This window comes from Diceros bicornis, chromosome 2, assembly GCF_020826845.1.
Source record: "Diceros bicornis minor isolate mBicDic1 chromosome 2, mDicBic1.mat.cur, whole genome shotgun sequence".
Lineage (NCBI taxonomy): Eukaryota > Metazoa > Chordata > Mammalia > Perissodactyla > Rhinocerotidae > Diceros > Diceros bicornis.
Window position 1 is genome coordinate 80,133,079 of NC_080741.1, and position 26,386 is coordinate 80,159,464.

Sequence of the window (26,386 nt, forward strand, 5' to 3'; positions counted from 1 at the left end):
GTGGATTGGAACCTAACAAGAGACCAGCCTGTATAACAGGATGATCCTGCTGAAGTTACTTTATTCCTCTATTCCTCCCTGCGTCTTCTTTCCCATCTGTTAAGGGAGGATTATTATAGCTCATAATTATGTGATTTTTTTCCCCAATCTATATCCCAGGCCACAAGTTTTCAGGCTGTCTATGATGTTTTATTATAATTATTGATTATGTGTCATTCTAAGTTAATAGCTAGACAATGCTCTCAAGGGCAGGAAAAGTGTCTTATCATTTTGGAGTCATCTAGACTTAGCAATACCTGCCGTATTTACAATTGGTGAATTTAGAATGTATACGAGTTTTTAGTATCCATTAACAATTTGCGTGGCTGTGGCTTTATAAAAGACAATTTGGCATGTTATCTTTAATTAATGAATAAAATCTATGTGGATTTCTTTTATAAGGGTAAATGGGGCTGTCAGATATATGGATTTTTTTTTTTTTTTTTGCTAAAATGTCACCATCAAGTTTTAGTGTTAATTTGATGCTTTAAAGCTGTAGAAACTGTGTATTCACTTTAGTCCTAATCGTTTGGGATCACATCCTCCTTTTGAGGTTCTTATAAAAACTAACTCTTTTCCAAGAAAAGTACGTATACACACATACATGAACACAGCATTTTGCATGAATTTAAGAGACCCTATATATAAATGTAAATATATATAAATATACATGCACACACATACACACATATATATACACACACACATACACACCCACATATACACACATATACACACACATATAAGGAAAACGTTGATTTGATAGAATATTAGTGTGCTAACTTAGGATCATTATTGAAAAACCTAAGGTTTATACTTTGCTACTAATTTTTTTTTTTTTTGAGGAAGATCATCCCTGAGCTAACATCCATGCCAATCCTCCTCTTTTTTCTGCTGAGGAAGACTGGCCCTGAGCCAACATCTATTGCCAATCTTCCTCCTTTTTTCCCCTTTTTCTCCCCAAAGCCCCAAGTAGATAGTTGTATGTCATAGTTGCACATCCTTCTGGTTGCTCTATGTGGGACACAGCCTCAGCATGGCCCAACAAGCAGTGTGTTGGTGTGCGCCCAGGATCCAAACCAGGGCCGCCAGTAGTGGAGCGCACGCACTTAACTGCTAAGCCATGGGGCCGGCCCCTGCTACTAATTTTTTTAAAGAAAGAATTTTATAGTTGCTCATTTTTTTAAAAAAACAGTAACTTCTAGTGTATTTTTCTCAGAGGACTGAAACCGATTACCCTCTGCAGCCCGTAAACATATTTTGTTTGGCCCGCACATTGTCTTTAAAAAAATGGAGTCAACTCAAAATTTGGGGTATTTCACATTAAAATCAAGGTTTCTGCTTTCTTAAAAAAAAAAAAAAACAGCCCTGTAAACACTGGGTCCACCTTCCCTACTCAACCAGAGCTAAGTAGAGGCTGCATCACTAAGATGGAGCTTGGCTGTCCTTTGCCACAGTCCCCACAGTCTTTATTGTCTTCACAACTCTGATGGCTAAGGATCGAATGCCATTTCCATTGGGCTCAAACAGCTGTTTACTTACACAAATTTAAGAAATGGTTTCCTGTTTTCATATTTTGCTATCAAGAATAGAAAAATAAAAGTCAGACAAAAAAAGGCATATATTGCAAGAAAGACAGGAGAGCGCATATTTCTTTATGAAAGTAAGAAATATATACTCAGTCTGCTTTACAAATTATTTAAGTGTCTGGCCCCTGCTTTAGGTGGTCAAATGGTACTATCTGGTTGCAACATGAGGAGCAGTTGTGCCTTCCGTGAGCCATTTGTTTGGTTGTTTTGTTGCTGTTGTTGATCTTGTATCTGTTTTTACTTTATGAACAATCTAGACTTTGTCGCAAAGCATAGCAGAACTTTATAACATACATTGGAGGTAGTCAGGGAACAAGTATTTTTTTGTGGTAGTTTTTCTACCTTTGTTTCTTTTTTTATCAAATATCCTCATTAACTCTTTATATTTTTATACTATGTATGTATATACCTGTATAAGAAGTCTCAGATCATTTTGCACAATTGAGAGTAGTGAAGTACAAATAAAACATTTTAATATATACTTATATTTAACCACGTTACCTGCCTTCCTTTTCTCTTCCAGCTCTGCATGCACAGGTGGGCTTGTTGACGCTTGGCCATTGCTGTAGGACAATCCAGTGGCCAGCTGGCTTTTTGATGGTCTTTTCCCTGACAGCTCACTTTCTTCACAGAGAATCTGCGCCATCCAGGGGAGCTTAAGCATAGCTGCCAGCATTCTGGAGTGGAGCTTGGGCCCGGTTGATTAGGGTCTGAGAAGGGGGAGCAGCTCACTCTGCTAGATATGCAGATTTCCCCTTCATTTTCCCATTTATAAGGCTATGGTCTAGTAGTGTTTAGCACTTACTCCCTGAATTTATCTGATTTATTTGTGTACTTGTTTATTGTGTGTCTCCTTCTAGAGTCCCTTTTCTTTGACCTCTGTGGCACAGAGCCTAATGCAGCACCTCACACCATAGTTGGTCCTTAATAAATATCTGTTGAATAAATGATGAAATAAATAAATCGCAGTGCCCATTTTAATGGCAATCACTTAAGGTACAGTCTTGCGTCACTTAATGGCAGGGATACATTCTGAGAAATGCATCGTTAGGCGATTTCGTTATTGTGTGAAAATCATAGCGTGTACTTACACAAACCTAGATGATATAGCCTCCTACACACCTAGGCTGTGGGGTATACCCTGTTACTCCTAGGCTACAAACTTGTACCTCATGTTGCTGAACTGAATACTGTAGGCAATTGTAACACAATGATAAGTATTTGCGTATAAACATATCTAAACACAGAAAAGGTACAGTAAAAATAGGGTATAAAAAATAAGAAACGGTGTACCTGTATGGGGCATTTACCATGAAGGGAGCTTGCAGCACTGGAGGCTGCTCAGTGAGTGGTGAGTGAGTGTGAAGGGCTAGGACATCACTGTCGCTACTGTAGACTTTATCAACACTGTACGCTTAGGCTACACTAAATTTATAAAAAATACTTTTCTTCAGTAATAAGTTAACCTTAGCTTACTGTAATTTTTTTACTTTATAAACTTTTAAATTTTTTTTAAACTTTTTGACTCTTTTATAACACTTAGCTTAAAACGCAAACACATTGTACAACTGTACAAAAATATTTTCTTTCTTTATATCTTTATTCCATAGGCTTTTTCTATTTTTAAAACCTTTTTTTTTTTTACTTTTTAAACTTTTTTGTTAAAGACTAAGACACAAACACACGCATCAGCCTAGGCCTACACAGGCTCGGGATCATCAATAGCACTGTCTTTCACCCCTACGTCTTGTCCCACTGGAAGATCTTCGGGGGCAATAACACGCATAGAGCTGTCATATCCTATGATAGCAATGCCTTCTTCTGGAATACCTTCTAAAAGACCTGAGGGTTTGTTTACACCAGCAGCACCGCAGACACGTGACTAATGCATTGTGCTACGACCTAACAACAGCTACAAAGTCACTAGGCGATAGGAATTTTTCAGCTCCATTATAATCTTATGGGACTACCATAGTATATGTCATCTGTCATATATGCAATTCCTGCTTGATCAAAACATCTTTATGTGGCACATGACTGTAAAGGATGCTATTTTGTTAACCTTTTGCATCTTTTATGTCTTCTGTCCACCAGGTGCGGTACTGGAATAATGGAGGAGAAGAGGAGTCGTCAAGCAAAGTGAAAGTGACAGGAAATGAGACATCAGCCAGACTCCGTGGCTTGAAGAGCAACGTTGCATATTACACTGCGGTCCGGGCTTACAACAGTGCTGGTACAGGTCCCTTTAGCGACACAGTTAATGCAACCACCAAGAAAACTCGTACGTATATTCCGATTTTTGAATGGTAAGGAAATAGTTTGCGTTTAAAATGGTAGCCTTCTTTATCATTTGAAATGGACAACTCAAGTCAGTAAGCCCACTGAATAATATAAATCCAACTCTAAACCCTTGTAAACTCAGGGCCACACATATTTGTCTTCATGATATCCCTAAATCTTTAGGTAGATACCCCAAGTTGAAAATGAATGTGCACCTTTTGAAAACTCTTAGTGTGGGATGTTTAGTCAAGTCTATCCACTTTTCTTTTAAAATATGGTCAACTTAATTGGTTTATTTTCATGTATTTGTCATTCTCCAAAGCTTGAGGATATCTGATAAGCGTGAATAAGTTCAAGTTCATGTAAAAGAATCAGGAGTGATATTTTTTCTTTTCTTTCCTACATTATTCAAAAGATGGCAATGTACAATAAAAGGTTACCATCCACATGAATATATTGATACTTTAAAAAATCTGACCAGAGATGTCAGTGTTGCCTTCAAAGCTGAGTCTTTGTTAGTTGTGTATTCACAAGTAAATTCATAAGTACCAGTTGTGAGCTATACACTAACTTGGCTTTAAATTAGCTTACAAGAAAATAAGTGATTTGCAATTTTGTAGTCTCCCACAAATATTTCAATTAAACTGATAACACAAGTATATATTTAATCATTGTATTGCTACTTTCTCACAATGCAACTATTTGAATTGCCGTTGTCATTGTCATCATCATAGCTAATAGCCATTGGAATGTTCTGTGTCCCAAGTACTTTCACATATTCCCACATTTAAACTTCATAACTACCACATGAGGTAGTTACCATTATTATTTCTATTTTAAAGGTGAGGAAAGTGGGGCACGAAGGTATTTAGAAACTTTAACATAATGACCCATTACTTTTACTTGCAGAAAACTATTTTTCTTAATTTATTTTCAAAATTTATTAACTCAGTAAAAATGGGGTTTTTTTTAGTTTTTTGCAGAGCAAAAATTTAGCAACAAACCATTTTAATCCCTTTAGTAGCATACATTGACAAGCAACCAACTAATATGATAATTAAATATTATCTTTCACTAATTATTAGGGGAAGCCTGACCCAACCTGTTATTCATAACACATACATGGTTGAAGTTAGACCAAGGAGCATGTGGGTTTGGAAATACTTAACTGAAAATATCCTGTATTTAGAACTTCTCACTAAATATGTTTGGTATTCCCAATAACAATTCTGAATTAGTAAGATTTAAATATACATCCTTATTTATATATTCAAGGCACAGTATCCATCAAAAATTTTGATTGCAAAAATATATGCAAACAAGTTTATCTGGCTGTTTCCTCTGACTTAATAATTTATGTGATTAGTTGGTAGGAAATTATGATTGTAAAAGACAGTGTGCCATCATCATGGAATCAGTAAAGAACTTAGTGAATTGGTAAGGCACAAGGAAGAAACTGATTATAAATCAATAGGAATATCATGATAATGTACGAGTGAAATAAAATTTTAAAAATAAGCAAAAATCCCTTTATAATTTAGAGATAGCGTATAAATACCCAATCTAAAGTAGAAATTTGCAACAATAATGATGATGATTATGATTTTAATGACTAACACTTACTGAGCAATTTTCAGTCACTGTTCTAAGTATGTTTTGCATATTGATTCTTAATTCTCACACCAACACTATGGCTTGGAAGGTATGAGTAGTCTCACTTTAGAGATGAGGATGCTGAGGCATATAGAGGTCATGTAACTTTCCTGAGATCACAGGGCATGTAGCAAGATAGCTGTCCAAAACCAGACATAGTCTTAACCACTGTGCTATCCTCTCTTTCAACCATATAATTAGACAATTCCTGTCTTATTTAACACCAGTATTTATTGGGATTTTACTCCATGCTCAGGAACTGGATAAGGTGATCAAAGATAGACAGGACTCCTGTGCTCATGAAGCTGTAGTCTGCTGGGAATTCCAACAATTGAATAAAATCCCTCTGCGAGTGATACACTCCCATTGCTGCAATTCAACTGGAATCTGCATGTTGATGTGTAGGTGTTTTTAAGAAAGAGTTTCCTACATTTGGTGCGAAATTCATACAGATAATTAAAATCCCTAATCATTCTAAGATTGTATGTAAAGAACATGCGTTAATTTTTAAATTTTATGTTAGTTTTTCAAATGTACCAAAATACAAAACAAAATAAAACAAAATCTTTTAAAGCTATTTCTAATATTGTTACTGGCAGCTCTTACTAGTCATCCTAACCTTTGACGTGGGTTTAGCTTCAAATCCTGTTTAAGAATTTTGGTAAAGCTTTTGTGATTATCATTATGAAGAGAATTATCGTCATGCCTCAGGCATGAAGAACTAAAATAACATCTTTGATTACTTGCTTGCTATCTGTCTTCCCCTCTAGATTGTAAACTTTATGGGGGAAAGAGTCCTTCTGTGTCTTATTCACCTGGCCCCAGTGCCCAGCATGGCATTGGAAGCCCCTCATTAAATATTGAGTGGGTGGCTAAATGGATGAATGAAATCTAAAGAAGTAGGCTAGCCTCAAGTACTATTATTAATCAAATGTACTTTCTCTTGACTGAGCATTGTGAATTCAAAACACATGCTATAGTCCTTTACCATCTTGCTTTAAAATGTACAAGTTTCACGTACTCATAATCATGGAATTCTGTATGCAAGGCTTTATATCAACACAGATCTTAGGTGATATTTTTGATTAACGTAAAATAACATGAGGATTCTCAAGTTAGGTACTGGAGTTTCCATTAAACACTTAATTTTTGATATCCAAATACTTGTGTTTTTCGAAAGCATTTCTAAATTAAACACTAATTAGCCTGTAAGTAATTTAAGATGGATTTCTGTTACTTGCAACCCAAAGAGAGCTAACTCTTAAGAACATCTTCTGTCTAAAGGCACTGATGAAAAATTGCAGATGGCATATAAATGAGGAAATATGTGGGCTTTTAAAAGAAAACATTGAGAGTTTTATGTCTGGAGATTGCAAGAAAGAATTTGTAGGGAGAATATTCTGCTTTGTATAGCTGAAAAGTCAAGTGGTAATTCAGTGTGGATGGATTCAGCACTCAAACAACGCCCTCAAGGATCATCTAATAATGTCTCAAACTGAATATTTCTAAAACTAAGTTATTCATTGCCCCATTCACCCCATTTAAAACCTGTCCCTTCTCCAATATTCCCCATTTTAGTAAATTCAGTCCTATCATTTCAGTTGCTCAGGCCCAAAATCTTGGAGTCACCTTCAACTCTGCTCTTTCTCTCATACCTGACAATGGATCCAGAATCTGACTTCTGTACGAATCTACCAGTTCTCATTGCATTCACTGCAATACGATGGTACAAGCTGGTGCATCTCTCACGTGGATCACGACAATGGCCCCTTACTGTTCAGCCCATTTTTGCCCTTGCCTCAGTTAGGCCAGAGTGATGCTGATGATGTCGCTTCTCTGCTCAGACTTTCCAGTCACTTCCCACCCCACTCCAGATAAATGCTAAATCCTTAAAATGCCCAACAAGGCCTTATACAACCTATCCTCCAAATCCTACTGCAACTCATTTCCTACTTTTTTCTGCCTCACTCATTGCCCTTTCACTTCAGGGCCTCTACATTTGCTGTTTCCTCTGCCCAGAAAGCTCTTCTTCCAGATATCCACCTGGCATACTCCCCTATCTCTTCAGGTCTTAGCTCAAATATAATCTCAGGGCCACGTGACTGCCATTTTAAAAGTGTAGGACCTCATCTCCTGACACTCCCTATCTCCTTCCTTGCTTTTTTCTTGGGCACAGCACTTAGAGCCACCACACATGCTATAACACATACTTATTTATTTGATTGTTGTCTCTCCAGCCTACCTTGACTGAAGCGCACACTCCTTTAGGGAAGAGATTTTTCCTGTCGTGACCATTACTCTATCCCCAGACCTCTAGCTGCAGTGTCTAAGTAATCATACTTGATGCCCTATAAGTATTTGTTGAACAGACAAGACCCTCTCCATCTCTTAGCTCTGTTCCATGGTGGCATCATTCTTACCAGATTCCCTCTTCAAGGTAGCAGTATGGTCATTAGCACTTCAAGGGCTATTTCTATCAATTAAACATGCTGGGAAAAGTGGGTAACTCCATCCTGGTTATTCCACTCACTGCTAATTAGGGTTCTTCTTGGCTCCTCCAGAACCAATTGTTGTGGCCAGTTGGTGGAAAACCTTGATTGGCCTGACCTGACTCACATGCCCAGACCCTCCCCTGGAACAAAGGATCCTATTTCTTATGCCTTCACTGATGATTATGCATGTGTGTCCACTTGAGAAAACAATTATATTAAACAGTACAGTCAGTTTTGCGCTTGAGTTTTTGCTTTTCCAAATGGGATGCTTATCCATGTAAGTTGAGCCAAAATCAATTGCCTGAATTTGAGTAAACCACTGAGGTGTGTGCTCAGTAAATGAAAAGGAAATGTGAATAAGAAAAGCACTAAAAGAATATGAGTCAGAACATTTTAGAGGTTTTTGATAAAATGAATATTCTTGCCTCAAACATGCAATTTGGAAGTTCTAGAGGTTTCATGTGTAAAATTTAGTTATATAATCATCTGGTCTAAGTATAACTCAGAATACATATCAATGCAAGGTTTCACAAATTTTACATGTGGTCTGCCTTCTCGATGTTTTGCCATTTCTGTGGGCCTCCTCTACTAATATGTATCTAATATTTTTTCTTAAAAATTAACTTACTATTTTTAATTAAACTTAAAGGAAATGCAAACCAACTTTCTCTCTGAGTATGAAAAACAGTATCATTGCCATAAGTAGATGTTAACAAAATAATAAGTTAAACGGTAACGATGACAATAATAATAAATACAATGAAAAAATAAGGCACTGTCCATTTTAAATACTAGTAACATACTCTTGCCCTTTCAGAGATCTGAACCCGCTCCCTCTTTGTTTGTGATGTTAGCATTAAGGGATATTAAAGACCTAGTAGCCATCAAATCCAGCTTTCTCTTCAAACTAATGGGAAGACTAAAAGGGAATTTCTGTCTAGGTGACTGAATGTTCTTTGTTGACTCTTCTCTGTATCACAACCCACATATATATGTGACCTACTCTTGTTTGTGTGTGGTGTACCATAAATCCCACATATAACAATGGAACACACTGCTTATTAATGCGCATTCCTCAGATGTGGGAGTTTTGTTTTTTTTTTTCCCTGTCTATGGGCTTCAACAAAGTTATTCCTGATTTGTAAGCTCTGAAGCAAGATAACAATATAATGTTGAACTTTCCCAGAATTCAATGAGGAAGTTTCAGCTAATATAGAATCAAGTAATTCCTCTTGCCAGATATATAAATCTTACGAACTTTACTTTGTAGGAGCTTTGGCACTTTTTTGAGAATCTGTCCCGCTTGCCTATGAATTCTCTATAAACTTGTAAATGTTCTGCTGGTTTACAAATTCTAATATTTTGTTATCCAAAGAAAGAGAGATTTTGGTTAAGGAAATTCAGTCATTTAAAACAAAGAAAGACCTTCTTCCCTGACATTATAGAGCAGACCCAAGGAAAGGCTTTTCTAAGTTTCAGATGAGTTAAGAAGCAGATGTTTTTAAGAATTGAGTCAATTTACTAGGATAAGAAATTAGTTTATTTATAATAATTTCAATGATTCCAAGACACATATATCTCATTATTTGGGAGAAAGTCGCTTTTGGTCACGTGATTTCTGCACGATGTCATATGTTTAAGCAGTTTAATGACAAATGCTGATATTCAACTCTAGTGAAATCCAAGTGCAAAGTATACCTTCAAGCTACTGGTGACAACAACTACTTATCATGTTAGTCATCTCGTTACCATCAGGTAGTCAAGAAAATGTTGAGAAATCTGCTGAGTTTTGCATAGTTAGTCACGCAAGCATATGTTGTTAAACTGCCATAGTTTGAAAGTAAATGCCAGCTTCACTATTCCCAATATGGAGATATCACCGTTGAAAATTCTGGATAGTAATATTCTTTATTTTAACAATCTCTACTTATTATTATATAAAGGGAAGCATATTCATTGTTGAAAACATGGGGAAAAGAAAATATAGAGAAGAAAATAAAAATCACCCATAATTCTATCACTCAGAAATACCATCGTTAATATTGTTAGTCTTTCTTTCCAGACTTATGTTCTGTAGAATGTTTCTCTTAGAGAGTGGAGTTTATGCCATATGTTAGTTACCTGATATCAAAACTGTTTCCCCATGTCATTAATAATTCTTCATAAATATGTTAGTGTATGTATAATGTTCCATTGTGATAATGTACCACAATTGATTTAGCTATTTCTTCTTGGTAGAAAAGTCTTATATTCCCAGCTTCATCCAATCAACAGCCTTATAGTAATCATTTTGTGAGCAAGTGGCTGCAAACTTAGTAAAATCTATAAAGTTGATGTTGAGGAGTCTGATAATCAGATACACAAAGGATATCATAATAGGTGCTTAAGGAACAGTAATAATAATAAAAGCCTTTGGCATAATATTATTTTTGTCACATAGCATTTTAAATTATTGAAATAATGTTATAGCCTGTCAATTAGTGTTGTGCTGTAAATATAGTGATATGCCACTATTCTATTAGAATTAAATTCATTTTTATCATTTTTTTCTGTTTTAGCAAACTGTCATCAGTAGAAATTGAGCTGACAGAGGAAGAATCTATAGGATGTGAAAGTTGAGATATGATTTACAAAAAATTGCAAAATGTAGACCATATATCAAATTAGTTCTAATAAAGTGTGGATCTCAATCAGCCTATTGTGGGTTGGGCTTCCATACAGGATAGAACACAAAAAGTGAAATCAGAAGTCCTAACAGATATACTGTTAAGGTACTTGACTCTGCCTTTATGAAAATTCATTGTGCTGCTATTTAGACTACTGGTTAATAGCTATATCAGTAAGACTAGGCTAATACAGTCTATAATATCCAAAACCTCCAAACCTCAGTGGCATAAAACTATAAGTGTTTCTTTCTCATCCATACTACATGTCCATTGTGAGTGACATTCAGATCTGATCCATTCCATCTTCACTCCAGGACCCACACTAAAGGAGCAGCCACTCTCTGGGCCGTGCTGGTTTCATGGCAGAGGGAAAAGAGAATGGCAAACCATGCCCTTCAATAGCTTTTAAAGCTGCCACATGGAAGTGGCCCATTTCACTTTGCTTACATTCCATGGTTGAAACAAGTCATATGATAACGTCTGATGTCAGTGAGATGCCAATGAGAAGGGGAAGTATGTCTTCCTATACACAGGGGACCACAAGTCCCATGGCCAAGCCAAATGTCAGTGAGAATGAGGCATGGAAGCATAATCTTCCCATGGGGGTGCTAAAGGACGGAGGACTTGCAACGATTTTAAATAATAATACAATCAACCACAAAATATTTTAAACAGTAATACAGTCAACCCTACCAGCCAATAATAAGGATCATATGAACAAAATGTTTCTAGAAGATCTGAGAGTAAATCTCTGGTACCTGAGAGATCCCTAAGGATCCCTGAATTGCCCTTTCATCTGCCTGCACCCTTCTTCCTTCATATTCCTTCCTTCAGTGTCTACACCCTCAAGCCTTTGAGAAATAACAAGGTAATTTATTCCATCAAGCTAGATTACTTGTCTAAAGATGTCAGTAAAATATCCTCAGAATATATCAAAACTACCCCAAACTACTCTTTATTTAAAAAGAGGAAGGATAAAGTCAAATGCCTTCAATGGCCAGGCAGGTTTAAATAAGCAGGGGTGGGGGGGTGGGCAACCTCTTCTTGGCTCCAGCCCATTCTTCTGTCCATCAGTATAGGACCAACATTTCTGATCTTCCGGTTTGTACAAGAACCCAGAAATCTAGAACTTAAATGAAAGCTCCTGAGTTTTAAATATTGGCAATGAAGCGAAATTAAAATACAGTGTTTGGGGTAGACAAAAAACATCTGCAAGCTGGCTTTGGCTGATGCTTTCAGGTTGCAACCTCCAATTTGAAGCTTTACAGTTATAAAAGTTTCACTATCCTGTTTTTTATTATAACAACAGCTCTACGAGCTATTCTCCTTCTTTTACAGTTGAGACACTATGGCTTCTGTTAGGTTAAGAGAGTGAACTCAGGACATGTGATTTGTAAATGGCCACATTGCTTCTAGGCCTTTGTCTTCAAGTAGGTAGATCTTGTCTGTGGTATTACAAGATTAGTCTCTGTTGGCACACAAGGGTAGGTAGCCTTTTTTTAGAGAGTGTGGAGGGAGAGGGTTGAAACTTGAGGTTTGACCCTAGTAAGGTAGAAAAGAAGGACATTTATGGCTTAATACAAGGTAACCAAATGTCAGTAAGGATGGAAACCAAAAGTGGGAATGAAGATTTACTAAAGAGAAGGTTGGAGCATACAATAAGCAAACTTCACTTTATTTGTAATTTGCCCAGTGTTTTGCAATCTCCATCATCTTTGCATGATATTAGCCACATACTCAAACAACCTGTATTATTATTTTCCTAATAGATTTACTTTAATACTTAAATATATTTATTTTAAAAGGCAACTTTATATCATTGCTATAAATAGGGAATCACTAATACTCTCCATTACAAGATAGTAGCCATAATTTTTTTCTATAAAAATGAAAGCAAAGCAATTACTTAAATAGAAAAAAGTGTAAAAGTTAGAAAATACAATGAAAAGCAAAGAAAAATAAACCTAATCTATTTGCCAAAAATGCATACCTGAAAATAAGTTTTGCAGTGAGCTAATCAGAGTCTTTACGATTGTTATTAATAGAGTGATATTCTGTTCTTGATTGCTTAGTTTAAGATGAATAATTTATAGTAAATATTTCCTTAGGTCAGAGTTAGTTTGAATTATGACTGTGTATTTTGGGGTGCTTACCAGACATCCACGTGTAACTGAAAACATCCGAGTTATTTATGTTTGTGTAATGGCCTTTGGTCTATGTCATTATTCAGAACCTAGTTTTAATAATTTATGTGTTTTGTGTAAAGTAGATTACCACAGACGTATCAATATTGGCCTCATCCAGAAGAATTCTATCTATGAGTCAAGAATTGCATGTGATAGTTATTTTCCTACCATGAAAATATGTAAATATTTATGATTAAAAGTGTCATCCACCTAAAATCATCTCTAGTGGTACAAGGACTGATGTTTAGGAACCAATAATATAGCCTATGGTTAGAAGTCAGAGAACACATTTATCTCTGTGCTCACTGTACTCAGGAGGATCCCTAACATGTAAGAAATACTTGTTAAATATGTAGAGACTGAAGGGAATTCCAGATAGAGGCATTGTTCCCCAAGATCTATGTCATTCACCCAATCTGTCAAGCCAGAATTAGCCTTGCTTCTTATGACCACAACCCATATGATCTCAATCATCATGACCTGTTGATCCTTACACAAATTTCAGGTCTGTTCCATCCCTCCAGCCATCACTTTCATATGGTTCTTTATAATCACTTTCATATAGTTCTTTATAATCTTTTACACGAAGTGCTATAGCACACTCCCTACAGATCACCCACCTAGATTCTCCTCCTTCTGCCTGTGCCTCCACAAAGATCTATGGAAACAGACCTGATGGCATCACAGATCTGATCCCATCACTTCCCTCCTTTCACTTCTTCAGTGCTTGCCAATTGCCTGCAAAAAAATTCCTTTTCTAGATCTTTTAGCAGCTGGCTCCTACCTGCCTCTCCAACTGCATCTGCTCTGATCCCTTCTCCTCACCCCTACTTTGTAACTATTCGGAACTTCTGAGCTCCCCACTGCATCATGCTGTTTGCTGCCTTTGTGCCTTGGCATGTGTTTATCCCTCTGCCTGGGATACCTCCCCCTCTCCCTGCCTCTACATATGTGAAACTCAACTCATATTCATCTTTCAAAATCCACTCCAGATGTCGTCACCTCCTTATTCATTTTCCCCTTAACCCTTAACACATAGATATTTATTGAATAAATCATTTAAGTGTTTAATACACCAATTGTTTTGCTGTTTTTCTTATTCTTTCCTTGTATTATGTTCCTTATCATCTTAGCCTCAATATAGTCAGCCATATTCAATCTGAGCTCTCAAGGCTGAGGGTCGGTGTTACATGTCCCCGTTTTGTCCTTTTGAAATTTATAGCATTTATTGGGATGTGTCTTAGAAAACTTTCAACCGTGTAGCTATAAAATTCATTCTGAATTCTGATATGCTGCATTTGAGAAATGTGACCAGCCATATGTTGCCCTGCTGCTGTGATGGTGAATTGTTTCACTAGTACTCATTCTGAATCTTTACCCCATTCAGAATCTTACTTTGTCATTGCATGAATCATTTGTTAGGGACACATAGGGAGTAGATCAAACTTATTTTTTGATAACACTACAAAAGTGTTTCCTTAATCCTTGAGTTAGTACCTCTTGCATTAAAACAGCAGTCAGGTACAAAATCTAATTTGATATCTACCTTTGGCAAGGCATTGGGCTTGTGAATAAAAACTAGCATATGGGCTTATCTGTGTCAGAGACCATGCTGGACATTATCTCTGCTCACAAGGAACTTATGGGTTAGTAGGAAACTGTATATTAATAAAAATAAAACCAAAATTAAATATGAAATGTAACTTTGATGAGAATTATAAAGAAAGAGGAACTAGTATATGAAAAGGGGCCCTACTTTAGACTGAGAAATCAGGAAAAGCATTTCTACGAAAGTGGAAGTTGAATATATTTTGAGACATACATGTTTAGTATTCATTTTTACATCATTTGCAAATCTGTTGTCAATCATTCAAGAGTTAAATAAGATCACAGGAAGTTAGTACAATGTAATATGGGTAGTTAGTACAATGTATACGGGAAACATAGACTTTGGAATTAACGAGACCTGGTTTCAATCCACATGATACCTCTTAGTAGTTGGGCATCTTAGCAAGTTCTTTGCTTTTAATTTTTAATTGTGGTAAAAATACACATAACATAAAATTTCCGTCTTACTCATTTTTAAACGTACAGTTCAATAGTGTTAAGATTAGTTATTGTGCAACTGATCTCCAGAACTCTTTTCATCTTACAAAACTGAAATTCTGTACCCATTAAATAACATCTCCCCATTTTCCTCTCCCCCAGCCCCTGGCAACTGCCATTCTACATTCTCTCTCTGTGAATTTGACTACTCTAGCTACCCCATATGAGTGGAATCATGCAGAATTTGTCTTTTTGTGACTAGTTTATTTCACATAACATAATGTCCTCAAAGTTCATCCATATTGTAGTATGTGTCAGAATTTCCTTCATATTTAAGGCTGAATTATATTCCATTTTATATATATAACACATTTTGATTATCCATTCATCTGTTGATGGACAATTTGAGTGGTTCCACCTTTTGACTATTGTGAATAATGCTGCTATGAACGAGTGTAGAATCTTTTTTTTTAACTTTCTGGGTCCAGATTACCCATATACCAAAACGAACATTATTATAATGCAACATAATGAGGATTAAGTAAATTATATTATATAAAATCACATTCTACCATGCCTAACATATTATAGATGTTTAATTACCATTAGTTACTAACAATAATAGGATTTTGAACATGGAAGGAAAGTTCATCTGGTCTATAATTTCCCAGATGATATTATTCTTACCAGTAGTGGTAAGAGAGATGATTTTAGGGTGGTTCACAAATATTTTTAAAAATTTAATAATGCTTCAGTTATTATAGAGAGTACTATAGGAATGTAGCTACCATACTAGGCTCATGCTTGTGTGAATATTAGTGTTTGGGACAAGGCTAAAGGAGATGTTTATGCTTTTTAAAAACTGAGGTGATTTTTTTTAAAGATAGCAAAAATGATGAAAATGAAACATGACTCTCTGAAGCTCAGGAAACACCAATGTGCTTCAAAATAAGAGTAATCAGACGCAGAACAAACCTTTGATTTTTCCTTTTCCTGTTTTTTTTCTATTTGTCCATTCAAAAAGTATTCAATTCAGGCTGAACTCATTCAACTCATCAATTTTGGGTCTTACACAAGATAAACCCTAATGTTATACTTGCAGTCATTTCTTCTGCAAGACTAGTGTTAGAATAGATGTTTCAACCAAAGTTACTCAAGTTTTCTATAATCTCCAAGTGCACATCTTTTGGCAGGACGAACCATGCTAAAGTATGTTATCTGAGCTGTGTCAAATCAGACCTGTCCTTTTCTAGTGCTGTCAAGCCACAGGAAATCACGGACTTTGGGAAGATATTCTAATAATTGTGTATTCATATCATTTGGATTGAGCTACCAGAACACGGTCATTAGTATTTCAACACTAAGCAACTGTCGTTATGGATTTTGTGTTATAAAAGCGTTGCAGCTTGAATGCGCTGAGCTGACCTAAACTCGGTGTTAATACCAGATCACAAAATTTTAAAGGCAATGTAGAACAGTGTTAAAGAGCAGACAGTAAGCAAAAGAATCTGCAGGGAATACAATCTCGTTTGGTGTCATTAGTCACATAAACGTATTTGAGAGCTCTTCCCATCTGTAAGTCCAACGTCTTTTCCCTCGTGACATGAGTCAATGATGTTTAGAAATTTCTCAGCATAGCCAATTTTTTATATCATTTTCCCATTACAAATTCAGTTAACCAAATCACATTCTGTGGCGAAATCCACAAGTACGACATATTTCAGCACTGTTTTGGGCAATTGTGATGCTGTTGCCAAATGGGTAATATTACATTTGTTGTTTTGTGCTTGACAAGAAACCGAATGTTCAGTGTCCTGTCTGTGTTGCTATTGACAAATGCTATTGAACCCCCTTCCCCCAGCATGAGTTTACTATGTAATGTTCATGAGGGGAATCTAAACTATGAATTCAAGTTTTTAAACCTTAGAGAGTTTCATTAATTATCTAATGGAATTCTCATTAACATTTAAGTGTTTAGCCTTATTTTTCTCAAAAATTGATTTCAACTTGGAAAATGAAGACTCTTGGCTGCAATTTTTCATGTGTGTAGCTATTACTTCATGGGAATAAATCTAAGTAATCCTTATTTTTGATTGCCTCCCATTTTGCTCATCTCATCATACAAGGCTAGCTTAAAAATCATCCACACTTCATTTCCTGCAGCTTTAATCTGCTCAGTTGGCAATTTCTCTCAGCCTCTGGGTATGTCAAAGAGGGTCACGCTGCCTGCCTTTCCTGACCCATCAGCAAGCAACCCTCTAGTGGTGGAGAGAGGGATTTCCTTATTTCCACTTTCAGTGTGTTTTCCGGGAGACCATTGCAACAAATGAGAAATGCCCTAAAGTATATAATGAATATGATAAAATGAATTATCTCACAATTTAATTAAAATGCTTTTTTCAGAGGAAATTTAGCTACTGTGTAATTTTTTCTGATTCTGCCTATACACTATGTATTACCAAAGAGATTCTGCTCTATTTCTGCCAGCCTCCTATGACTGTCACTTATCTGTTCTATGTACAGTATCCCTCCATGCTCAAATCTGTTTTAATTTCTCATTTTGCATTTCAAGCTCCCAGTCAGCCGCCAGGGAATGTTGTTTGGAATGCTACAGACACAAGAGTGTTACTTAACTGGGAACAAGTTAAAGCAATGGAGAATGAATCAGAAGTAACAGGATACAAGGTCAGTTGTAGCATTTGCAATGCTTTCTTTTTCTACTTCTGGCAGTACTTTCCAAGGGAAGCTAGGCTTAAATGATTTTTCTAAATGTTGGTGATATGGTTTCTTGAATCTAATTTTGACATGCACCCATCAAGCTTTTTATAAAAAGGGTATTTTTCCAAAATGTCTGATTTCTTCAATATAAATTAAAGTGAAATAATTCTGCTCATTTGGGAATTTTGGACAAAATATTTGTAAATTGTTTGTTATGTTAATTAGTTTGCTACTTCTGATGTTCACTTATATACTACTTTAAAAGCAATGAAAAAAAGTATTGGCTCTGATTACTTGGTTTGGTATTCAAGATCAGTACAGCAGGGCCTTGCCCCATCTCTCTAGCCTTACAAATATCCATCCCAGCTCAGCTCTTCCGTGGGTGAGGTTCACTCTTCCCCACCTCCTTGGTTTTGAGAACCTGATGATTCTCTAGTTTAAGATCTGTGGATAGAGCTGTGAACGCAATTTGTATTCTAGAGGGCATAGAAAGACAGAGTAAATAAGGCAACATAGAGTACTAAGTTCTATGAAAAAAATAAAAGCAGGCAATATAAGTAAATGGATCTGTTCATGCATTTTAGGTTTTCTATAGGACTAGCAGTCAAAATAATGTGCAAGTGCTGAACACAAATAAAACTTCGGCTGAACTTCTGCTGCCCATTATGGAGGACTACATTATTGAAGTTAAGGCCACAACAGATGGAGGGGATGGGACCAGCAGTGAACAGATCAGGATTCCAAGAATAACGAGTAAGTTGGTCCAAGTCGACACTTTTTTTATTTACCACGTCAGAGTTATGAGCCCCCAAGAGGGAGTCAGTCCGCGCCCCTCTGTCCGTTCTTTTTTCCCACCATGTTTTTCATCTGAATGCTGAGGTTTGGGGATATGGGAGATAAGGGCTGGGGGAATTCCTCACAAGTGGTACAAAATAAGGAGAAAGATAAGAGCAGGAAGATAGAAAAGATGTCGAGAAATATTTAGTAAAACTTTATTAATTTGAATTTTTTTCCTTATTCTGAGCTATGACTAAATTTGCCTATAAAAAACAAATTCCTTATGCATTTCTCAAGGGCAATGTTGAACCCACAAACTGTTTTTAAGAGTTTTAATATTCCAGTTGTTTGCCTTCTAGAAATTATAGATAAATCTTAAAAATTCTTTTAAAAGTAGAAAAAATTAACATCGTTAAAGTCATAAACCACTTGGCCAAACCAAAACACATCTTTAAACAAAGATTCTTAGTTTCTGATTTCAAAGGAGGTTCACACTAACTTTTCCTTTCAAAATCCAAATGAAACTTATTTTATTATAGAAATTACACTTTTAGAGTAGAGAAAAACAGACTTGGATATGTATTTTGTCAATGACAATGGTAGAAGAAATTTTATCTTTTCTTTTAAATCTCAAGTCTGGAGTTTTCAAGCCTCGGTTTAAGTACTGTAGAAGCCATCGTGTCTTCATATTCTATTCTGTAGTTCTTAGTGACATAAAGAACTTTGTTCTTTGTTTTTTTTTCATTGAGCTTGGCCTAGTCTGTAGTATTGGGCATTCAAGATTAAAACCTTTGTCTTTAATCTTGGAAAACAAAATGACTGACATCATTAGCAAGTGGGGAGAAAGGGAGACGTGGAAACATGGAGGAATTTTATCTTTCCATGAAATCATAAAGACTGCAATACTTAGACTAAAACAAACAAATAACTAAACTATACTAAGAAAATAGGAAGTCTTTATCTCAGAACTGAGTTCTGCAACATAAAAATCTGTAAAAAACGTTTTGGACTACAGACAGTTTAAAAACTATCTGCACTTCAATAGAGCAAAACCAGGAATTAATTTAAGCTCATTATTATTATTATTATTATTATTATTATTATTATTAGAGTTTTAAAGTAATTAAGACATGCTCTCTTTTTCCTAGAATAGTGCAAGGTATAGAGTTAACATTACAATATGGCCAAAGAAGAACTATTAAAAAGAGTAGGTTCTGTGCTTTGGCAGGGACAGACACTATTTTAGCACTTTAGAGCTGCTGAGTCAAGAGTAGCCTTTTCATCTGACATCTGCCGTCTTGTTGAGCTTGCATAGACTGCTGTGGACAAGGCCATCTCTAGAAAAGTGGCGCTTTTATTGATTGCTTTTTTTTTAAGATGATGTTTTATATTATGCATAATAATTTACCTAGAAATGCAAAAAATGGAAACAAACACAGATTTTCCAAACCCTTATCCAATGAAGTTTTCTTTAATTCAACCTTTGAATTATCTCAAAATTGTCTGTAATAAAGTATAATTGTTTTCAAAATAATTAAGTTGTTTTTCCAATTTCAATTAAAGTTAAGACTAGATAAACAAAGCCTAGAATTGTTGAAGAAAACTTTTACATCACTGTTTTATAGGTACTCTTGGCAACTACTATGTGCTACGTTGATAAATAAAATGAGGGCTAATAATAACTTATGGTCCTAGGTTGGGTCCATGCTTTGATTTGGTTTTGATAAGAAAGGGATTGCTTTTGCCCTGATTTCTTATATTGGTACAATCCTTATTAATGAGCTGTTTATCACCTTTGACAGATATGGATGCAAGAGGTTCCACTTCAGCCATCTCGAATGTCCACTCTGTGTCAAGTTATATACCTATGGTACTGTTCTTTATTGTAAATGTGCTCTGGTGATATTAACTCTTTTTTATTATTTATTGGAAAGTTAATTGGTTACAAAAAAAGTGCTTTCTTGAAATGCAGTGGTTATGCATGTTTTTTTCAACTCTGTATTTTTAACTTTCTACAGAGGTAAAATATGAATTAATAAAAAAAACAGTAAATCCTTTTAGAGGAATCTGAAATGCCTTAATATTTACTTCATAAACCAAAGGAATTTACCTATTACATACTTCAGACTTTGATATAGATGTTCTTAAGCTATGATTTTAAGCACTGCCTATGGATAAAGACTCACTGCTCCTACATGTACACACACAGAGACAGACACGTACACGTTTGTTGTTTTTTTAATATAGAAAAACTCGTTGAATCCAAATGCTATTTTCCCATTATAACAGAATTGTTTAGAAGACTTAATCAGTATTATTTTGAAATATTTCTTTGAAATGCTTAAGAGTGAAAGACACATTTTAAAAATTACCCTGTTTGGAAGAGGGTGCATGTGATTTAAAAGAATGTGGTTGGAAAATGCTACACTAGAGGTCGGAAGAGTGCTGTTTGGTTCAGGTATACTCCTAAATGGTTGTGAGATTCTTTACAAATCACTTGGCTCTCTCTACTTCTCAATTACACATCTCTAAAATGTGGAGATAATAGTACCCATCTTATATGCCTCTGCCCTGTGAAGTACTTGTTAAAAGATAAAGAAAGAAATGTGAAAGTGCTTTGTTATCCCTAATGTGCTGGACCTGTGCAAAATGTTAGTATGGATTTATTTAACCATATCAAAGTCATGAGGCCAGCCACATTTTTAAAGTTTTCATTCCATTCTAGATAATGCTTTCTTTTTCATTCATTTATATTATAAAATTGAAATGAGTCCATCTTATCCTTTCTCAAAAATTACAAAGGAATTGTATCCTTCATACCTACGAACAAGCTTTTACGTTTTATTAAAACATGGTGGAGAAAATAAGGAACGACCTGAATCTCGACCCAAATATTAAACAAAATTCACATGATCCTTCATTTCCAGTTTCTGATTCCATTAAGGGACCCTCTCTTTTTTGGATGGGAGAGATGGTTTTTTAATGAAATTCAACCGTCTATCTGAGTGAGTCTGGCAGGCTTTTTAGTTCCTGAGTTAAATTTGTAATAGAATCATGGTGATGCTGCTGACTTTGATATGTGTGACTCAGTCTTTCAATACGTGGTTTTCAAAAGGTTGTTGAAGACATGACTTCATAGCAATATGTAAAGAATATATGAAAATCAGCAGATTGAGTGTTAGACATTGCAAAATCAATTTTTTACCTCTTTCCTACCACTTTCACATTTTGCAGGAACTTGTTCTTCTTTGTAAAGATATCAGAATTTGAGACCAACAGTTCCAATATCAAAGAAGAATAAAAATTAGCAAAATTCTGATATCACCATAAGTTACTTTACATTTAGAGATACATTTAAAATAAAGTCATTATGAACAAAGGAGAAAAATATTTATAACTTTCTCTACAAGGTATGTATATACTGTATATATCTAGAAAAAAACTGAATGACAAGTAGCTTTCATATGAATATGTTATTTCCACTCAAAAAGTGGGGAAACACTTTCTCCAATACCTGTATTTTATGCTACATGTAATGGAGTTGTACCTTTTTATTATTTAGTAATTCCTATAATATGTTCCTATAGTTTTCATTTTCAAGATGATTATTCTATTGTTTCACGGCATTTCTAGCAATATATCTCTGTGAGATATATACTTTGTTTCATATTGAAAAGTATAAAACTTATCTTTAAATTTCTGTGTGTGTATCCTATGGTTATCTGTATGTATTATTTTCTATTATTCTAATAAAATTTATAACAATCAAATGCCCGTGCATAACTAACTGTGGTATGGTCAAAAAGAACATTTTAAGAAAGGAAATAGGAGGGCACCGTAATAGTTATGCTGATGCTATTATTTCTTATATTTTTCAGCCGACTTTTAGTCTTTCCATCTTTTAACAGGGTATTTTAAAAATTATTTTTATACCCTATTGACTGAGTAAAATCAGCAGTTTGAGACAATTCCCTGTATATTAAAGGTATTTCAGTTATGGGAAGAGAGGGAAGAAAGGGGAAGCAGAAAATTCACTTTATAGAATTGTGGTATCTAGTTTCTCCTGACTTTATTTGGTTCATGGTGGCTACTTGCACATTTTTGACAAGTATTTTCTTAAGATTAGTATCAATTTATCAAGTCCTCCATAGACTTTCTCCTTGTTAGAGACTTGCTTTTAAACAATCCTTATGGTATAATATATTCTAAATATTTGAAAAAAATATACTAGAAAAAGATTAGTTTTTAATTAGCAAACAGTTTTAAATGTTATTGTTGGTGTAAGGAAAATTAGAACTAAAATAATAATATAATCATTTTCTTACATGAAAATTCAAAGATATATTTGGAGGTAAGAGAATTAAGGGGGAAAAGTATGTGTAAGGGATGTGCCAGGGTGTGAGTATGTGTGTGTGGGTGTGATTTTAAATGTAAGTATGGTTGTATTAGGTGCATTAGTGTACCCTAATAAAAGGCAAAGACCTGGGGGATATGCAGAAACAGCTTATACCACCGAAACCAGTCCCAGCGTCATTCTGACGCCAGGGCTGTGTGACCTGGCAGAGTCAGAAGGTCAGCTTTGGGTCATACTGCTTTGATCTGAATCTTGCCTTCACCAATCAGTGTCGGTGTGGTCTTGCTCAAGTTCCATAACTTCTCTAAGCCTCAGTTTCCCTACCTGCAGAATGGGACCATGGTAGTAGGGTCCTCATAGAGTTGTCAGATCTTCAGTGAATACGAAACTCCTCTGTGCTGAAGTATCCTCTTTTATGAATTGAGGTTATTGGCACTACCCACTTAAAAGGCTGGGAGTTCATAAGTGAAATGATGTGTGTGAGTGCTTCGAGTCTGCTCTTATCGTTAATGATTCTTCTCACCGCTTGGTAAATATATGACTCTGGAAGACAAAAGACAGCATTTGAAGGGGCTTTGTTTTAATGTGTTTAAAGCTCTCCTTCAATCTCATTCTACTGAGAAGAAAGGTATATGATTCCAGGAGTTCCTAGAAGAGAGGGTAAAGTCATTCTGGTATCAGATAATTTTTTCATAGGAATACAACGTTGGTAAGGTTAAATAACACATCTTCACTCTCTATGTGCCGGACTCTGAGTTAAGCACTTTACCTTTGCTAAATTAATCTTCACAGCAGTCTTATTAGTTAGGAACTATTATCAAGCCCATTTTACAGATGCAGAAACCAGGGCTTAGAAAGATTAAGTAAATTGTACAAGGTCATCCTAAGAAGGGCATATTAAAAGAGGATTCTAACTCAGGCAATCTGGCTGCCACCCCTGAGCTCTAAGGTATGATTAGGTTCTTAATCCCTCTCAAAATCAGATCCATCAGATTTAGAGATTCTGAGTAAGCATCTCTAGTGTCCATTTGTAGTGTACTTTGTTCTGCCTCTATTATTGATCACAGTTCAAATTGGGGAAATGAAAACCTGGGAAGCCTTCTTTTGGCTCTTATAAATTTTGATACTATCTAATTCTTACATGGAAAGTTATCCAAGCTAAAGCTGACCCAGCTTCAGAATTCTTTAAGTAAAAATTATAAAACTATGTATCTGTTTTAAAAATATTTTCTAAGCTTTGTTTAAATTTCATCATACATTTTCTTTAATTCTTTTTGAAGATGGTTTGTGTTGATTTTCAATAATTTTACCATTTTCAATGAAAACCTAACAGTATAATCAATGAAATAAAGAAAATGCAAAATGATTAGGATATTACAAGTTCTTTTTTCCCAATTAAAATCCCCCCTGCCGTTTCATATTCTTATAATGCCATCATTTTTTTAACTTTCAAATTAATTTTAATTGGGTTTATTTTCTTCTGAAGTATTTTACCCTTTTTAAAAATGAAAATTGTAGTGATATTCATTATAATTTGGATTCACTTCAGTAAATATTGGAGGTAAAATCAACCCACAGCAGCAATTACAAAATTAGCAATTAGTAAATTGTACCATTCTTTTGAAAGAAAATGTGTAAACAGATTGGAATATGGTTCGTTTAAATTGTTAGGCTTTTCTGCTGTTGTTTTTACTTGAGCCCTGTGCCCTAATTTAACGTTTTGCTTTACATGTAGGTGGTAATTACCTCTTGAACTTGTACACCAAATAAATACACTGATACAAAATTAAATTTGTAAGAAAGGATGCTACTATTATTTATCAGTCTTCATTCTTATTCTTTGCTCTTACTCTGCCCACTGAAATTATCTTAGAGCCTAATGATTCTACCTTGATCATTAACACTGTAGGGAAGAGAAAGAATTAGATCCTGTGTAATTGGATCTTACCTGGGAAAACTCAGAAAAAAACAGAGACAAATGATAAGAATGGCAAATTAGCAGATTTACTTTGGCATCAGACAGTAGCTTGTGACAGACATAAAGCTAATGTAAAATGTATATCTAGACTCACTAAGGAGGAAGTGAAGCATCCATTCAGTGTGATTGTTGTGTTGGCCTTTCCAAGGCATCCAGACAAGAATGGCTGCCCTTCTGAGGCTAAATTTCAAGATCACACATTGAAATGCTCATTGGGATCGTAAACTCGGGCACAGTAAGTACCCTCATCATGCATGGCTCATCTTTATCTGTTCAGTACATATATATTGAGTTAAATCAGTGAAGTTTTCACCATTTCGTCCTAGCCTCTCCTGTTTTGCTTTCTTAATTTTTCCTCCTGTGCTGCCCCTGGACATAATAAGATATGATAATTAGGAGAATAAGAGGTATTATGAAATTTTATTTGAAATAATTATAAGCAGTAGATCATCTATATTGGGAAAGTTGTCCAAATTGGGAAAAAGGGAGTAGCAGTATAGCCTAGTGGTTAAGAGCATTTGTTCTCAGTCATGCATCTGGGTTGGAATCCTAGCCATGTCCCGGAATAACTGTGTGACTTTGGACAATCCCCGTAAGATACCATGTTTGTCTCTAGTATGGCACCAATGGAAGGACCTGCCTTGGAGGATTGTTCTGGTGGATGACATGATCTAATCACAGAAAGCTTTTACCATAGTGTGGCTCCTGGGTACTCAATAACAGAGTCTAATGTTAATAATATTATTGTTATTATTATTGAGTTTTAAAGGCTGAATCATTCTTCAAGGTTTACTTGTCAAATACGCATAATAATAGTATCTACCTCAAAGGGTAGTTCATTAATTCATCCAGAGTTTCAGACACTGGTCTTGGGACAAGAGATATAAGACAAGATTCCTCCTCACAGGGAGCTCACATGCAAGTAATAAAGTAGGGGAAAGGATTAGACAGTAATTTGAGGATGAGAAAGATATTTTAGAATATATGCTCAAGTAGTTGTGAGAACTAAGAGAATGTTTATAGAGCTTATAGCACAAAACTGGGCACGTGTGAGGAGCTCAGCCTCTGCTGGCTGCAGTCCTTACTCTCAAAACAGGACCCAAATGGAGAATAGCTCAGAATGTTGCCACAAATCAAGGCCAGTAATATTTTTCACAGGATGTTATTCAGAAAGATATTAAATCTCAGAGGCTTCACTGCTTCTGCCTTTCAGTAAATAAGGCCTGTTTATGACCTCACATGTTCCTCATGAATTATAGTGATTAGGTTGAAACCAGAGTCACTTGACGTGGTCGGGCTGGTCGAGGCAGCAGAGAAAGTTCTAAACATTAGTCTGAAGAGCCTGAGGAATTTTTAGAGAGCCTTGGCAGAAAGGAATATGTTGAGTAAAAGGAAATCATGTGAAGAATGTCCAAGAGAAGCCCATTTTGAGAGCACGTGCTATTTTTGTGTTCTTACCTGGAGAGGTTACCTCCAATTGCCAGGATCGCTACCCATGAGTGACAGACCAATCAGAGGGGAAGGAGGTGGGGGGAGGGCGAAAGGAGTAAAGGGACACAGGCATAACGTGTCAGATGGCAACTAGACTTGGTGGTGAACCTGTTGCAG

At 35.6% G+C, this 26,386-nt stretch overlaps 1 protein-coding gene across 5 annotated transcripts in view; it reads left to right on the top strand.

Moving 5' to 3' along the window:
* LOC131419011 (contactin-3) overlaps window positions 1-22,210 on the top strand; it is a 279,521-nt gene extending 257,311 nt beyond the window's left edge. For 4 of the 5 annotated variants that reach the window (XM_058563641.1, XM_058563649.1, XM_058563659.1 and 1 more), the window contains 4 exons: window positions 3,723-3,909; window positions 17,524-17,636; window positions 18,254-18,422; window positions 20,249-22,210. In XM_058563641.1, coding sequence (XP_058419624.1) covers window positions 3,723-3,909; window positions 17,524-17,636; window positions 18,254-18,422; window positions 20,249-20,349 — 570 coding nt within the window. In that variant the 3' untranslated portion in view covers window positions 20,350-22,210. Of the gene's footprint in view, window positions 1-2,151; window positions 3,058-3,722; window positions 3,910-17,523; window positions 17,637-18,253; window positions 18,423-20,248 lie in introns of those variants that run through there. The other variant, XM_058563677.1, reaches the window with a different exon arrangement.
* Window positions 22,211-26,386: the final 4,176 nt, after the last annotated feature.